This window comes from Geotrypetes seraphini, chromosome 8 (assembly GCF_902459505.1).
Source record: "Geotrypetes seraphini chromosome 8, aGeoSer1.1, whole genome shotgun sequence".
NCBI classification, from domain to species: Eukaryota; Metazoa; Chordata; class Amphibia; order Gymnophiona; family Dermophiidae; genus Geotrypetes; species Geotrypetes seraphini.
The window spans coordinates 57,087,768-57,105,846 of record NC_047091.1 but is presented as its reverse complement, the minus strand read 5'-3'; the positions used below and the strand labels follow the sequence as shown (position 1 = coordinate 57,105,846).

The 18,079-nt window shown below is 44.7% G+C and overlaps 1 protein-coding gene across 1 annotated transcript in view; it reads left to right on the top strand.

Moving 5' to 3' along the window:
• Nucleotides 1-7,712: 7,712 nt before the first annotated feature.
• Nucleotides 7,713-18,079, top strand: part of LOC117365456 (cytochrome P450 2G1-like) — a 51,663-nt gene continuing 41,296 nt past the window's right edge. Inside the window, exon 1 of the mRNA XM_033955932.1 lies at nt 7,713-7,947. Coding sequence (XP_033811823.1) covers nt 7,741-7,947 — 207 coding nt within the window. The 5' untranslated portion in view covers nt 7,713-7,740. The remainder of the gene's footprint in view (nt 7,948-18,079) is intronic.

Sequence of the window (18,079 nt, the reverse complement as noted above, 5' to 3'; positions counted from 1 at the left end):
GAGGTGAAACTAAAATTGTTGTTTATAATCACGTTTTGCGTTAGTTGTATTGTATTCATTTTGTCAAATATTTCACTTTATAATTTGAATATTGTACTTTTTATTAAGCTGTAAAAAAATACTTTCATTCACCACTATAAAGTATCTTTATTTGAATCAATTTACAGTGTTATTGCTATAATTAAATACCCGTGCAACGCCGGGGCATCAGCTAGTGACATATAAGGGAGCTGTAGTGAGATGTTTATATGGGACCTTTTTTGTGAAGTTCACAGCAATGCCCTTTAAGGTACCCCACTACTCTGGTGCCATGTCTGAGTGTCCAGTCCATCACTTTTCTGGCCACTCCCGTGCCCAATAGATTTTTTCCTAGGCGTTTGTGATTTGGACAAATTTTTGGATGAAAATGGGGTGTAAAGACGGCTGGACATACAGTTGGATGATTTTCGAAGAGTTGGACAATGTTGAATGTATTTTACGAAAATGGACCTTTTCTCGTGTCCGACTTTGGGCAACTTGCGACTTAGGCCCAAAATGGACTTAAGACGTTTCGTTTGATTATGCCCCTCCACGTCTAAAAATACAGTGAGAAAACTGTGTTTCTGAGAGAGTACGTTTGCTTAAAAAGCTGAAGATTCCATTTTTATTTCCATGGGAAAGTGTTCCAGAGTTTAGGAGCAGCATAAGCAAATGTGTTTTCCTGGATAATATTTAGGCATAAAAGTGACAGTGGAAAATTTGACCTTATTTCTTGAAACTACTCAAGATGAAATTTCTGAATGAGCCACTTTCCTGGTTACTTTCTCCCCGGAGAATTATAAAAGTATTGTTTTGAAAAATTATTTCCTGAAAAAAGATTTCTTGTTTTGTGTCCACAAATTACAAATGTTTCCAGATGTTTGTAGAACCACCCAATTTAGACATAAACAATTTCTTCAATATAAATCTTGAGTATTATCATTGGGGCAACTTTTTTTCTAAAATTTCCAGCCAAATGTTTGGTACTTATTCAAATATATCGTATGCTTTTTTTGAACTTGATCACCTGGAAAGATTCTTGTTAGATAAAGAGACGGTTGTTCAAACTAAAATTTAATAGCATATTGTAATACAGGCATATTACTTTTTCTTTTTCTTATAGGTTAATATGTAGGAAGACTATTCCTCTCTCTTCCTTGATATGGACTCTTATTGCCTTAGAATACTGTATGTATTATATATTGTTACTAGTTTTTTTAGTCCATTACATTAATAGGTGCTAGAATAAATGTGTAGACTTACGCATTTCTTTCTCTCTGCCCTCTGCCTGTTTTCCCTTCTCTCTTACTTTTACCTCCCCATGTCCAGCACTACCCCTTCTCCCTTACCTGCTCACTGTCCAGCATCCACTAGGCTGGGAAGCCTTGGGGCTTTTGCTAGGCCGGCCCACTTCACATTATCGAAATGGGCCGGCCTAGCAAATGCCCCGTGGCTGCTGCCGCTGCTGGTCCAGGGGTGAGAAGGAGAGGTGTCAGAAGTCAGCCGGCGTCGATCAGGGCAGGAACATTGCTGGGGAAACCGCTGCATGCGTCGCAAACCGCGAAGGCTTCTTCTGCGCATGCGGTGACATGGAGCCACGGATCAGGGATCACAGCCGCACAAAGTTTCAACTGTGCATGAGTGCTAAGGGTTTTATTATAGTGGATATTCAAATAAATAAATACATTTTTTTTAAAAAGGGACAGTGGTGGAAGTTTCAGGAGAACTAATTGAGAAGAGTGAAGAGAATGAGTGGACATATACAGTATGAGGGGCATAATCAAAAGAAACGTCTAAGTCCATTTTGGGCCTAAGTGGCTAGTTGCCCAAAGTCAGCAGTGTCTAAAGTCCATTCTTGAAAAATATGTTTTGATCTCTCAGACCGCTAAGTCATCTATCTTTATACCTCATTCTCGTCCAAAAATTTGTCCAAGTCATAAACGCCTAGAAAAAGACCTTTTGGACGTGGGAGGAGCCAGCAAACTGATGGACTACCCAGACATGTCAACAGAGAAGTGGGGCACCTTAGAGGGCACTGCTGCAAACTTCACAAAAAGGGTACCACATAAACATCTCACCATAACTCCCTTATAGGTCATGGTGAGCCCCCCCAAACCTACTAGGCCCACCTGTCTACAACCCCAATAGCCCTTATGGCTGCAGGTGGCACCTATATAGCAGTACAGTAGGGTTGGGGTTTTTTGGGGATGCACATGGTTCCACCATAAATACAGTGGTTATAGTGGCTTATTGGCCTGGGTTCTCCTATGGTTCACTAGCCCACCCCACACACTACTTAAGCCACCTCTGTGCAGCTCTACTAGTCTTTTCTTATGCCAGGTGCAAATGTTCTGGAGGCAGGTATGTATGTTTTTATTCTGATTTTTATGGTGATGTGGGGCAGTGTGTGTGGGGTCTGTACTTTGTCCCTGCAGTGCTTATCTGGTCACTTTGGATACCTTTTTGCCACTCTTCTCTCTACCATGCCCCACTTCCTGTGATACAGTTTCCTGTTTCTGTGCAGGTGGGACACGGCCGAAAGAAGAGTTCAGGATCTGGCCGGCAGCGAGTGTCTCAATCACTGACAATGCCGGCAACGTGTCTGAGGAGTGGAAGACCATGAGGGGGTGGGGGGGGGGTGGTGGTGGAGGGAATAGTGAGAAATACTGAATCAACAGGGTAAGATGCTGTTTGGAGGGGGAGGAAGGAAGGAAACAGAGAGCTGGTAGGGAGACTGAAGGAGAGGATTCCCCTGCTGCAATCAGCTGATGACAAGCTATATACTATTTTTGGGATCCCTCTGCAAAAATGCAGGCTAGGGTTTTATGGGCCTACATTTATGGTGTCTATCTTGTTTATTGTGAGCTTCTATATCGCTACTGATGACTGGGGAGTCAATTTAGAGCAGTTTGCATGAGCTTCTGAAAAAGGTGTTACAATGCATGAGCTTCTGTAGAAGTGTTACCATACAGAGTTACAAAGAGCTTCTGCGAAGTGTTACAACACATGGGCTCTATACAGAGTTACAGGGGCTTCTGTAGCAGTGTAACAATACAGAGTTATTAAAACCGGCATAATTATGGCATAATCAATCATCCTACTTATGTTACCAGCATATCAATCATCCTACATATTTGTATAGGTTCATACCAAATCAATTGTCCTACACATCTAATTTTAGGTTTACTACTGTAGCTAAATACACTATATTTACACACCTCCTATGGAGTTTGGACTATTCAACTAAATATAGTCTATATATATGTATCTGTATTGTGTTTTATGTTTATCTTTAAGTATTATATTCCTCAGAGTCTAGTTTTCTGGGCTTCAGCCCTTGGTTTATTTATCCTTTTGTATTCTTCCTATCAAGTTCCTGATTTGAGGTGGAGGGGGTACTAGCCAACTGTCTCCTTTATGTCATTTTATTTGGCTAAGTAGTCTATGAAGAGGATGGTCTTTATCCCTTTCTTAAACTTTACGGTATCTTTTTCTAGTTATAGTTCCTTTGGGAGGGCATTCCACCACCTTGGAGCCATTACTGAGAACATTCTTTTACTGATACTTTTGTATTTGATGTCTCTGAAGTAGGAAATTTCCAGCAGGTTATTTTGGCTCGAGCGTAGTGCACATGTTGTTGTGTGCCGATGCAGTCTGACTGCTAGATATTGTGGTTCAGAGAAATGAATTATTTTGTGCGTCAGCAGTAGGATCTTGAATTTCACCCTGCTTTCAATCGGGAGCCAGTGTAGTTATTTCAGTAGTGGGGTGGCACTTGTGTGCCTCAATTTTCCCAGTAGAAATCTTGCTGCTGCATTTTGTACCATTTGAATCTGTTTAATCATGTATCTGGGACACCCAGTAGGATTGCATTGCAGTAGTCAAAAATTGAGAGTACCACAGTTATTACTACGTTGGACATTGTTTGGCGGGTAAGGTAGGGTTTAAGCCCTCTGGCCTAGTAGAGTTTCCTATATGCATTTTTCACGATGCGTTTAATTTGTATTGTCATGTCTAGATTTGAATTCAACCATACCCCTAGGTTTCTCACCCCATCCATGGAAGATTTTATGGTATTAGCAGTCAATGTTAGTTGGTATCTTGGGCTGGTTCCTCCCCATTTGTTAATTAGCAATAGTTCCATTTTCTCCTTGTTGGCTACTTGTTGGAGCCATCCAAAGATTTTGCCCAGGCATGTTTTGATCTTTTGTTTAGTTTTCACATTTTGCTTCTTTAGCAGAATGATCAGTTGGATGTTGTCCACATAGATGTAGCAGTCCCACCACAGTTTTCTGATGAAATTCCCCAGCGGTTGGATGAAGATATTGAAAAGCATAGGTGACATGGCTGATCCCTGCGGTACCCCTATGTCCGTTTCTTTCTAGTTGCTTGTGTTCCCCTGCCACTCTACCCTCGTTAGTCTTTTTGTTAGAAAGGATTCTATCCAAGCCATGACATTTCCTTTAAGGCCCAAGGCCATGCATCTCAATTTTAGTAGCATGTATTAGACAAGGTTGAAAGCTGCTGAAAGGTCCAGAAATCCCAGTAGCATATCATCTACTTTAGCATGGTGTTTGAGAACCGAGTCCTATACTGCTACTAGCATGGTTTCTGTGCTCAGATGTCTTCTGAACTTGTTTTCTAGGAAGTCTGTTATTTGTTGGCAGGCTAATTTGTCTATTAGTTTAGAGATCCATGGTTGGTTGGCTACCGGTCTGTAGTTTGAGAGGTCGTCTTGGTCTTTTTCTTTATTTTTTAAAATGGGTTTGGTGACCGAGAGTTTCCATTTAAGTGGGACATGTCCCAACTATAGTGATTTATTGATGATGTCCATAAGGTAGGAGAGTCCCGGGCTTTCGACTTCCCCTATCGGGTGTATAGGGCATGTTTCGAGGGATGGCAGGCCTGGCTTTATTATTCTTAGTAGTTTCTTCACCTGGATCTCAGTGATTGGTTCAAATTCTTCCATTTTGTCTTCTGTTTCCATTGTATGTCTAACCATGTTATTTAGGCCATTATCTTTTTGTAGCTTCCTTATTTTCTCTGTGAAAAAGTTGCTGAAATCTTTGCTGGTTAGGGAGCATATCACAGTTATATCTTTCTGTTTCTTTCCCAATAAATTATATACTACCTGGTATAGGGTTTTAATGGAGTTTCCGGCTTTAAGGATCTTTTTTGAAAGGAAATCTTTCCTCTCTTTTCTTATTTTCTTGATATATGTTCTGTTGATTCTGGTCCAGCTTTTCTTAACTTCCTCATTTTTGACTAATCTCCTCCATTTTCTTTTAAGCTTTCTTTTCTCTCTTTTCAGCCTCATAGTTTCTTCAGAGGGGGTGAACCCTTCCTTTCTTTTGTTTGGTTTCTGTAGTTTTAACGGGGCTACATCTTCTAAGCTATGGTCCAGTGCCTTGTCCCCGAGTCTCACTTGTTTGTGGTGTCAGTTATTTTGGTATCCATGAAATGTGTTTCCAGTCTGTTTTTTAATTTACTGCTGTTTATGATTCCTCTCCCCATTCTTAGTCTTGTTCCATTTTTGTTTGATTGTTTTATGGTTTCTGGTTGATTTATTCTGAAGCTGACTGAGTGGTGGTCTATCCATGGCATTTTCTTAGAGGTGGGAGTGCAGTCTCCTATATCTTCCTCTCTTCCGAACAGTACATCTGAGGTGTGTCCTTTAGTATGGGTTTGTTCTTTCACTGTTTGGTATAGTCCTAGTCCTTCTAGTTGTTGGACTACCTGTTGGGCTTTTTGACATGTTGGGTCCTCTACATGTAGATTAAAGTCTCCGCTTTCCCAGAATGAGGAGAATGTTAGCTTAGTTTCTGCGATGAGGTTCACAATGTTTTGCCACTTTTCTGTGTCCAGGTTGGGGATGGCATATAACACCATTATGCCCATTGTTTTTGAGTTTCCTACTCGAAGAAGTAGACATTCTGCTTCTGTTGGTTTTCATTTGTTAGAAGCCCAGGTTGGATTTGTGTATAACTGCTACCCTTCCCCCCCTCTTATATTTTCTATTTTGGAGCATGATGTGGTAGTCTAGTGGGCAAGCCTCACTTATGATGATCCCACTGTTTTCTGTGAAGCAGGATTCTGTAATTGTAAGGAAATCTTGTGTGTTTTCCTGTATTAGGTCAGCAATCTGGATTCCTTTCTTGTTCATGGATCTTGTATTCAGTAGGTCTCCTTTCCATGGTGTATTTTGGTTTTACGTATTATGGTTGTTCTGTTTGTTGACAGGCTCTTTTCTATTCTGTTGTGTTCCCTGCTCTTTCCTTCTTGGTGGTGTTGATCTTATCGAACCCTTTTCATAGCACATTTTGTTCCTCTATTCTTTGCTATAAAAGTGTTATCAAAGACAGCCTTTATGCTATGCTATGATGGAGCAGATTATTACAAGCATAAGGTGGAAAACCTTTGAGCTAGTGCATTACCTATATTTTCTTAGCTTTGGCAGAGTAGCAGGTGGAGGGCATTTAGAATGGGAGGGTGTATATATGTGATGTGAGCCTTGGGATGGGTGGGGTGAGGGGTGGATGGGAGGGCTTAGGGAAGAGTGTATGATATGGTTGTGGAGACTATCTTGAAAGGTATGTCCTATACTTTCAGAAGTTTTGTCCTCAAGAAAGGAGGAGGGAGAGAAAGATTTCTGTCTCAGAGCTGGACTATGTTCATCTTTAGACTGTGTGGTCTCAGGATTTGAATATAGTGCTTCCGGAAGATACTATATCTCGGGCAGTAGCCTGGATGCCTGCTCTGAGAAAATATGTTTATTTTTGGGAAATGCAATTTAAGTTGTTATTTAGAATTTATGTATCTCCTTATAGAGCTTACTGTGCTAAATTTCGACCATCGCCAGTGTGTGATAAATGTGGTTATCAGACCGCCAAGCTGGGTCATATGCTATGGTCCTGCCCGGCAGTTCAAACTTTCTGGATGCAAATTTTTGTTTTTATAGGGACTCTTTGGACTGTGACAATACGACCCTCATCTCTTCTTTTGTTTGGCGTTTCTCCTTCTTACCATCCGAGGCCACCAGGACTGAAAGCTTTTCTTAGGTGGTCCATTTTATGTGCCCTCAAATGCATATTTTTCAAGTGGCTGGACATGGAGGCTCCCACCATTTTTATGTGGCGTTCTCAGATGATTCTACTGATGACTTGGGAGCGTCGAGATGTGCCTGATCTTTCCACTGTGTGGGGGAAGCGTTTTACGGCTATCTGGGAACGTTTTTGGAATACCATGACTCCTGCTGCACGAAGTTGGGTTCTAAACTGTTGACTGTGTCTTGCTGATTTACCTGTGTTGCTGACTGCTCTTGGGAACTCTGACCTGTGGGGGGAGGGGAAGGGGGGGTTGGGGGTAGGGAGATGGGGTAGGGATTGGTTTGTATAAAATGTTCTATTTGGAGCACTGCTTGTATGGCTGAGTTTTGGTACATGTTTTCTTGTTTGTTCCAATAAAAATTACTTTATCATAAAAAGAGAATGATTTAATTGACTGAACTATTTTAATTAAATGCAAGCTCTAATTGTGTTCCTGTGTATGAAAACAGCACTGCTCAGGAGCCACTCAGCACACTCCCATGATCCCCAAATGACTCAAATAACTGGATGCAGTCCAAACATTTTAATACAAATAGGGTTATGAGTCAACAGTGAATGAGAGGTAGTCTATTATTAGTTGCAAATCTGTTAGAGCAGCAGAAGAAACTTTATTCTCATGTTTGTGACAAGTCCACTGTCCATGATGGATATTGGTGGAGAAGGGGTTCTTTTCATAGTGTTTTGCATTTCCTGCCTGGTCTTCTTCTCAAGATGGAGAACAAGACATGAAAGAGGGAAGCTACCTCCTGGACCAGTTCCTCTTCCCATCATAGGCAACATGCTACAGCTGGGTAACCATGAAGTTGTAAAATCGATTATGGCGGTGAGTACATATTCCTGTCATAATTGTCCTTGGAGTGCATAGTGGCTAGGGCTGCAGCCTCAGCACCCTGAGGTTGCAGGTTCAAGCCCAGCACTACTCCTTGTGACCCTGGGCAAGTCACTGACACTGCATTGCCCCTGGTACATTAGTCAGATTGTGAGCCCACTGGGACAGATAGGGAGAAATACTTGAGTACCTAAATGTAAACCGCTTAGGCTATAAGTGGTCTATAAATACTGAAATAAAATAAATAAAGGTTGTTCCCATTCTGTGTCTAGAAGAAACAGGTTTAAAGGTCGATTTTCAAACAATTTATCAAGTAAAATCTGGTTTTAGCTAGGAAAATCTTACCCTTTCAAAATGAAGGGGCTTAAAGTTACAATTGTCATACATGTACAAGTGCTGCGGTAATTGGCATTTCCATGTGAATTTGTATTACATGCTATTCTAATGGTATCCAGAAAATAGAGACGCCCAACATTTCTCCAAACCATTCTATAATGTCCTATTGCAGAAGAGGCATCTACCTGAAATTTGCAATGCTTATGAGTACTTTATTTTTCAACAGATTGGAGCTCCAGTGCATCGAGCTGGCAAAACAGTTGAGGTCTTAATTAATGAAACTCCCAGAATTCATTGAGCCAACAGCTCAGTGGCATCGAAAACTTTGTGAATGTTTCAAGGTTGAAGGAGGACACATTGAACACAAATTATGAATTAACTAAGAAAAACACCCCCATGATACTACATTGTGTCATAATCCAAGTAAAGGGACCAAGTCTTAGAAATCGAGTTATTCGGCTGGTTAAGTAATCAAAAAGACACTGATTCAAATGCAACAAACCTCATCTTTCAATCATTTCATTTGCCAGAGATATACTATTTCAATTAACAATATAATTCAACAAATAAATAGAACCCACCTGATAATGTTGCCTCATTTCTCAAGTAAACGTGCACTAAGACTTGGTACCTTTTCTTAGATTGCAATGCTAATGTATTTTCAAAGGTCATATTGAATGTTTAAACAATTGCAAAGTGTTTTGAAACTAGGTAAGGGGTCCTGATATTTATGAGCACCATAAAGGGGAGTGTGTGGCGCAGTGGTTAAAGTTACAGCCTCAGCACCCTGAGGTTGTGGGTTCAAACCCATGCTGCTCCTTGTGACCCTGGGCAAGTTACTTAATCCCCCCATTGCCCCAGGTACATTAGATAGATTGCGAGCCCACCAGGACAGATAGGAAAAAATGCTTGAGTAACTGAAGAAATTCATGTAAACCGTTCTGAGCTCCCTTGGGAGAGCGGTATAGAAAATTGAATGAACAAATATAAAATAGCACATAGGTACATTAGAGTGTAAATGGAATGAGGCATAGAAATGGGCGGAGCATGTGAGGAGCATGGGTGTGTCTCCAAGTTACACATGTGAAGGAGCAAAATCAAAAGGAACGTCTAAGTCCATTTTGGGCCTAAGTTGCAAGTTGCCCAAAGTTGGACACAGGAAAAAGCACAGTTACTTACCGTAACAGGTGTTATCCAGGGACAGCAGGCAGATATTCCCACACATGGGTGATGTCAGCAACGGAGCCCCGCAGCGGACAGCCTCGAAAGCAAACTTGCTTGAAGATCTCGAACTTTCGAGTGCTGCATCGCGCATGCGCGCGTGCCTTCCCGCCCGAACTAGGGGGCGCATCTCCTGTGAGGATCCTCAGTTCAGATACCAAGCTAAGAAGCCAACCAGGGGAGGTGGGTGGGTTGTGGGAATATCTGCCTGCTGTCCCTGGATAATACCTGTTACGGTAAGTAACTGTGCTTTATCCCAGGACAAGCAGGCAGAATATTCCCACACATGGGTGACCTCCAAGCTAAGTAAAAAAAAAGGGAGGAGGGAAGTTGGCAATTTAGGAAAAAAGATTTTGCAAAACAGATTGGCCAAAATGGCCATCCCTCCTGGATAAAGTATCCAGACAGTAATGAGAGGTGAAAGTGTGAACCGAGGACCAAGTGGCAGCTTTGCAAATTTCCTCAATAGGAGTTGATCTGAGGAAAGCAACAGAAGCCGCTATAGCTCTAACTTTGTGGCCCGTCACTCGACCTTGTAGAGGAAGACCAGCCTGAGCATAGCAGAAAGAAATGCAAGCAGCCATCCAGTTGGAGATGGTACGCTTCGAGACAGGACGTCCCCACTGTTCCCTCTAAGCTGAGCAGGAGTCCTCCACCCACAGTCTCACCAATAGAGGGTGCTGTTTTACTGTCACATTTTTCAATTGTGAGGGACAGGCAAGTTCTGCAGGACTCCAGGGAACATACCTGTCCTTAGCGACTGAAAATATTCCACCCCCTAGTGGTAGCAATGCAGCTGGAGGACACCTGCTCAGCTTAGAGGGAACACGTTGAAGATAAAACGCCAACGCACGTTTACAGTCCAAAGTATGTAGAGACGCCTCACCCGGGTGAGAGTGCGGCTTAGGAAAAAATACTGGTAGCACAATAGATTGATTGATATGAAAATCAGACACTACTTTAGGTAAAAATTTTGGATGTGTATGTAGAACTACCTTATCATGGTGAAAAACTGTGAAAGGCGGGTCCGAGACTAAAGCTTGCAACTCACTGACTCGACGAGCCGAAGTGAGGGCAATCAAGAAAACAACCTTCCAAGTAAGATATTTAAAATGCAATAAGTCAATAGGCTCAAACGGAGGTTTCATCAGTTGAGCCAGAACAACATTAAGATCCCAAACAACAGGAGGCAGTTTAACTGGTGGATGGAGATTAAAAAGTCCCTTCATAAAACGAGCAACCAGAGGATGTGCCAAGAGGGGTTTCCCATCCAAAGGTTGATGAAAAGCAGCAATGGCACTAAGATGAACTCTAATAGAGGTGGATTGAAGACCAGACTGAGATAAATGAAGCAAATAATCCAGAACTAAAGTCAAAGGGGAAGATTATGGTTGAAGACTATGAGCGGAACACCAAGCCGAGAACCTGGTCCACTTATGACCATAACATTGACGAGTGGACGGTTTTCTGGACGCCAGAAAGACATCCTGAACAGACTGAGAGAATTGAGAAGGATCAGTCAAGTGGAAAGGAACCAAGCCGTCAAGTGAAGAGACTGTAGGTTGGGATGAAGTAAAGACCCCTGACTCTGAGTGAGCAGAGAAGGAAAAACTGGTAGAAGAAGAGGTTCCCTGATGCTGAGTTGAAGAAGAAGAGAGAACCAAGGTTGTCGGGGCCACCTGGGAGCTATGAGAATCGTCGTGGCATGGTCCGACTTCAATTTGACCAGAGTTTTGAGAATTAGAGGGAATGGAGGGAATGCATAAAGAAACTGACCCCTCCAGTCCAGAAGGAAAGCATCCGCCTCTAGACGAAGGGGCGAGAAAATGCGTGAACAAAACAGAGGAAGTTTGAAGTTGTTGTGTGACGCAAAGAGATCCACCCGAGGAGTTCCCCATCGAGTAAATACTTGACGAAGTGTAGGGGAGTTGAGCGTCCACTCGTGAGGCAGAAGCAGACGACTCAATTTGTCTGCAAGGCAATTCTGTTGACCCTGAATATAGACAGCCCGAAGGAGGATGTTGTGAGAAATCGCCCAATTCCACAACCTCAGAGCGTCCCGCCCTGTTTGTTGACATAATACATCGCTACTTGATTGTCCGTCCGAACAAGGACTACTTGGTCGTGAAGGAGGTGAAGAAAAGAGAGCAAGAAAGATCGCTCTGAGTTCCAACAGATTGATGTGACAATGACGATCTGTGGCGGTCCACAACCCTTGCGTATGGAGACCATCTATGTGGGCTCCCCATGCGTATTCGGACGAATCTGTTGTGAGTACTTTCTGATGAGGAAGATGGTGAAATTGCAAACCTCTGGAAAGATTGGAAGAGAGCATCCACCAGCGGAGAGACTTCTTTAATAAAGGCGTCACCGCTATATGACGAGAAGGCGGATCTAGGCCCTGTTGCCACTGAGACGCCAGGGTCCACTGAGGGATGCGAAGGTGGAGTCTTGCAAAGGGAGTCACATGTACCGTAGATTCCATATGCTCGAGGAGGACCATCATTTGTCGAGCCGTGAGAGTCGACATTGAAACTACGCGATGACAAAGGTGTAGTAGAGTGTCTTGACGAGTGAGAGGAAGGAAAGCTCTCATGTGAACAGAGTCCAACACTGTGCCTATAAATTGGATCGATTGAGTTGGAATCAACTGAGATTTTGGAAAGTTGATATGAAACCCCAGACTTTGAAGAAAAGAAATAGTCTGAAGGGTCGCTTGAGTAACCCCTGGAAGAGAAGGGGCTTTGATAAGCCAATCGTCGAGGTAAGGAAAAACCTGAAGGCCTCGAGCACGGAGGGCTGCAGCTACCACGACTAGACACTTGGTAAAGACCCTGGGGGAGGTCGCCAAGCCAAACGGAAGCACTCTGTATTGAACATGAAGGTTCCCCACCTTGAACCGGAGATATTTGCGAAATTTTGGATGGACAGGAATGTGAGTATAAGCCTCTTTGAGGTCCAGTGAGCACATTCAATCTCCCTGATCCATGAGAGAATACAAAACTGGAAGAGAGAGCATGAGAAACTTCTCTTTGACTAGAAATTTGTTGAGAGCACGAAGATCCAGAATGGGTCGCAAATCCCCCGTCTTTTTGGGAACTAGGAAGTATCTGGAGTAAAACCCTAGATTGTGCTCGGAAGGAGGAATCTCCTCCACAGCTCGAAGGCGAAGAAGCACCCGAGCCTCCCGAAGAAGAAGGGGGAGTTGCGAGAGACTGGAAAGACACTCTCCTGGAGGATGATCTGGAGGCACCTGAAGCAGGCGTAGAGAGTATCCCTCGCGGATGACCGTGAGGACCCAGAGGTCCGATGTAATGGTTTCCCAGACAGATATAAAAAGGGAAATGCGGCCTCCGATGGGCAGGGAGGAGTTCGGATGCAAGGCGGTTGGAATGCTCACCACTGGACCGTCAAAAAGACGGAGCGGGTTTGGTTGTAGCAGGCGTCTGGGACTTCTGAGGACGCTGTTGTTGAGGCCTTCTAGGTGGAGGCCTAGAGAAAGCTGGCGTGGACTTCATAGGGTATCTACGAGCCGGAGGCTTGTAAGCCCTAGATGTAGAAGGTTTTGGTTTAGGGCGAATAAGAGAGGCGAAGGAGCGTTCATGCTCTGAGAGCCGTTTAGTAGCCGCCTCAATGGAGTCATCAAAAAGCTCAGAGCCCTGGCAAGGTAGGTTTGCTAACCGATCTTGTAAGTTGGGGTCCATGTCCACTATTCTGAGCCAGGCCAGACGTCGCATGGCCACTGCGAACGCCGATACCCGAGAAGAAAGCTCAAATGCATCATAAGATGCCTGCAACATGAAGAGACGCAATTGTGAGAGAGATTGAATAATTTGTTTATACTCAGCAAGGCGTTCTCTGGGCCAGTCTGGGCAAAAGGATGACAACTGCTTCAAAAAATAATTAAAATATGAAGTGAAGACATAGTTATAATTTAGAATTCGGTTAGTCATCATCGAATTTTGATAAAGTCTTCGCCCAAATTTATCCATAGTGCGACCTTCACACCCTGGTGGAACTGTAGCAGACACTTTAGAAGGATGAGCTTTCTTCAGGGATGATTCTACTACTAAAGATTGGTGAGAAAGTTGTGATTTCTCAAACCCCTTGCAAGGCACAGTACGATATCGAGACTCCAACTTAGATGGGATCGCTGTCACAGAGTAAGGAGTCTCCATATTCCGCAGAAAAGTCTGCTTCAGCACAGGTGTCATGGGCAGACGCAAAGTTTCCTTGGGAGGATGGGAAAGTTCCATATCCCCCAAATACTCAGGTGTGTACTTCGAATCTGAATGCAAGTCGATGTTAAGAGCCTGGCCCATGCCGAAGACAAACTTTGCAAAGGAAGAAGACTTCGACGTAGAGGCTTCCTGAGGAGAGGCAGAGCAAGAGCGAGGCACCACTGAAAAAGATGGGGAGGCCTCGCGTGAATACTAGGAAACTGGCTCCGAACCGAGACGTAAGGTAACAGAGGATGCTGCACTACCAGTTAGAGGCGGTGTGGTGGAATGTTTCCGCTTAAGACTCCAAGACAGAGAAGTGTGCGGAGTACGAGGTTTTGCTAAAGGAGACAGCTCCCGAGGCAAAAGTCTCGAAGGTGGGGTCCTCGACCTAGAATGCCTCGATGAAACAGAGGAGGCAACAGTACTTTGAGAGCGAGGCACGTGCTTCGAAGAATCTGAAGGCCTCAAGCTCCTCGAGGAAAGGACCTTCGAAGACTTAGAGCGGTGCTTCGATCGAGGTAAAGACCGCTTAGAGGTTCGGTCAGGCGAAGAGTCCGAGGAAGAGATTCGAGATCGAGACCTGCGGCGAGGTGACTGCCTACGAGGCAGAGACTGCTGCTCAGGCTGGACCTGTGAAGACAAGGTCGAGGTCGGGACCAATTGTGCCACGATTGAGGAAATTTGCGTGGTCAAAATTGACTTGAGCATGTCCTCAAACATAGGGACAGAGACCAAGGGACTCGGAGTCACGGGAGGCCTCGTGCGTTCCATTGAGGGTGACCTCGGAGGAGAGTATTCCCTCAATTTGGAAGCACGTTTGGAGGACGGTCTAGAAGACGGAGCTGAACCTGGAGCCCCAGGTTGCGAGGTACTAGACTCTGTTGGCTTCTTAGGAATGGTACCTGAAAAGGAAGCAGGAGACTTACCCCCCAGTCCAGGCTTCGAGGACACCGAGGAGGCCTTCGAGGCCGAGGACCCGGAGGTCTTCGAGGCCGAGGCCTGCAGAGTAGGCGAAGTCGAAGTCTTCGTACTCGAGGCTTGTCCCGAAGTGGAGGGTTTCACAGATGCCTCGACCGAGGCCACCGCTTTTTCGGGCTCCATTCGAGGGAAAAGCTCGAAGAACCTGTCGCAGCGGCGCTTAAAGGCACGGGGTTGAAGAGTGAGGCAGCGAAGGCAGTCTTCGGGACGATGAGTCGTCCCCAAGCAGAGCATACACCGACTATGGGGATCAGTTATGGAAATAGTCCTGCCACACTGATAACACCGTTTGAACCCGGTAACAGGCCGGGACATAGAAAGGACAAAGTCCGTGTCGAGAACGAGGGAGAGAGGCGTAGGCCTCAATCTCCCAACCCGACGCAAATAAACAAAAACTAAAAGTTTTACTTTTTTTTTTTTTTTTTTAACTTTTACAATTAGAAACAAAGCAAAAAACACAGCGACCGAACAGAAATAAAAACTACTCAGCCGCGGTGAAGAGAAGGCACAACGCTACGGGAACTAAGTCGACAAGTCTTCTCAGCTCCGCGGAAAACGTTGAACTGAGGATCCTCACAGGAGATGCGCCCCCTAGTTCGGGCGGGAAGGCACGCGCGCATGCGCGATGCAGCACTCGAAAGTTCGAGATCTTCAAGCAAGTTTGCTTTTGAGGCTGTCCGCTGCGGGGCTCCGTTGCTGACGTCACACATGTGTGGGAATATGCTGCCTGCTTGTCCTGGGATAAGGTCCATTTTTGAAAAATACCTCCAACATATTTTTTTTCTGAAAATCGTCCAACTGTATGTCTAGCCGTCTGATTGCACAGACCACTAAGTCGTCTATCTTTATACCCCATTTTCGTCCAAAAATTCATCCAAGTCACAAACACCTTTTGGGCGTGGGAGGGGAAAGCAAAGTGATGGACTGGACACCCAGACATGGCACCAGAGCAGTGGGGTACCTTACAGGGCACTGCTGTAAACTTCACATATACATCTCACTACAACTCCCTTATAGGCCATGGTGAGCCCCCCCAAACACCTCCAGAATCTACTAGACCCACCTATCTACCACCCCAATAGCCCTAATGGCTGCAGGAGCCACTTATATGGCAGTACAAAAGGGTTAGGGGGGTTTTGGGGGACTCTACATTTTTCACCATGAATGTAGTGATTAGAGTGGCTTATGGGCTTGGGTCCTCCTCTCTATGGCTCACTAACCCATCCCCAAGACCACTTAAGCCACTTCTGTGCAGCTCTACTAGGCTTTCCTATGCCAGGCTGCCAGTTGCTGATGTTCTAGAGCAGGGGTCTCCAAAGTCCCTCCTTGAGGGCCGAATTCAGTCAGGTTTTCAGGATTTCCCCAATGAATATGCATTGAAAGCAGTGCATGCACATAAATCTCATGCATATTCATTGGGGAAATCCTGAAAACCCAACTGGATTCAGCCCTCAAGGAGGGACTTTGGAGACCCCTGTTCTAGAGGCATGTATGTAAAGGTGTTATTACGATTTTTATGGGGGGAGGGGTTAGTGATCACTGGGGCAGAGTGTGGGGGTCTGTACTTTGTGTCTGCAGTGCTTATCTGGTCACTTTGGATACCTTCTTGTGATTTAGACTTGGTTTTAGATGGCCTACGTCACAACGTCCAGGTTCCGTCTAGGCCAGACATGGGCAACTCCGGTCCTCGATGGCCAGAATCCAATCAGGTTTTCAGGATTTCCACAATGAATATACATGAGATCTATTTGCATGCGCTGCTTTCAATGCATAGTCACTGGGGAAATCCTGAAAGCCCGATTGGATTCCAGCCCTCGAGAACTGGAGTTGCCCATGTCTGGTCTAGGCATTGTTGTAAAACTTTTGGTTATACATGCAGTACGACTAAGTCTAGGACAGCCCATGTCCCGCCCAAATCCCACCCTCAACACTACTCCTGACATGCCCCTTTTAGCTCTGGTCATTCAGCAGCACTGTGAAGGCCTAGGTCATTTTTAAATACATCTAAAACCCAGTTTGATTATCAGCACTTGGACGACTTGTCTTTTAGATCGTCCAAGTGCCGATTTAGGCTGGTTTTTAGACGTTTTTCTGTTTCGATTATGAGCCCCATAACTTGTAGCATGCTATAAGTTACACATAGATCATGGAACACAAGGCTAGATTCACTAAGCAAGCCGATCGTGTACCAATTGGTTTGCAACCCCTTTGCGACCCGATTTTCCTCTGGCCTGATTCACTAACCTCTCCTGCGATCCGCTTTCGATCCACGCATGCAAATGAGGGGAATGGCATTAATAGTAGGCAGGGGCCTGATTCACTAATGAAATCTTGCAAACTGACTGGGCTGGTCGATCAACTCAAAAAGCGATTACTGGGGACCAGTCGCAAATGTCCGTTACGACTCTCCAGCTCCATTGCCGCCCTGCTCTCTGCACAACCTGCTCTCTGCTGCTCCAAATCTCTCCTGCCTGCCGCCTTGCTCTCCCCCAAATCTCTCCTGCCTGCTACCCTGCTCTCCCCCGAATTGCCGCCCAAATCTCTCCTGCCTGACACCCTGCTCTCCCCCGAATCACTGCCTGAATCTCTCCCCCGAATCTCCGTCCTGCTCTCCCCCGCACAGCGAGCCCTTGGGTTAAAACCACAGGCTCGCTGGGCTACAAAGTAAAGTTTTTTTTAAAAAGTCGCGACTCAGATGGGTCTTAGACACATGCGCAGACTATGTATAGATGGTCTGCGCATGAATCGGGATCGCACACTAGCGATCCGTGTCACCCTCATTAGAATATTACTGCTTTCTGAATCCCTTGGACCTGCCCAAATCGAACAAGGATTGGTCACGATCGGGCAGGTTAGTGAATCTAGCCCTTAGGCACAAACATTTGCGAGAGGCTAATAGGCACAGATGGGGAGAAGGACCTTGGAGTGAAAGTGTCTGAGGATTTGAAGACGACGAAACAGTGTGACAAGGTGGTGAAAATTCTAGCGGACTCACATTACACATTATATTTCCATTCTCTCCTCACAACTCAAGAGCAGTGGCGTACCTAGGGTATGTGGCACCCGGGGCCCATCATTTTTTGACACCCCCCCCCCCCTCATGTAAAATTTTTTTTTTTTTTTGCAATAACCATGAAATGGAATAAATGGTCAGAATAGAAACAGGCAGTGAAAATTTTCTTTTTTTTTTTTTTTTTTCAAAGTATTTTTATTGAGAATGGCAAAAGGTCCAGACAAGCAACCATGGTCTGTACAGAAACTTATACATTATCAAAAAGAACACAGAATGAGAGTAACAGCAACAACAAGCATGAACAAGCCTCTCCCAAGAGAAAAATCGCCAATGAGAGGCATAGCAATACACAACA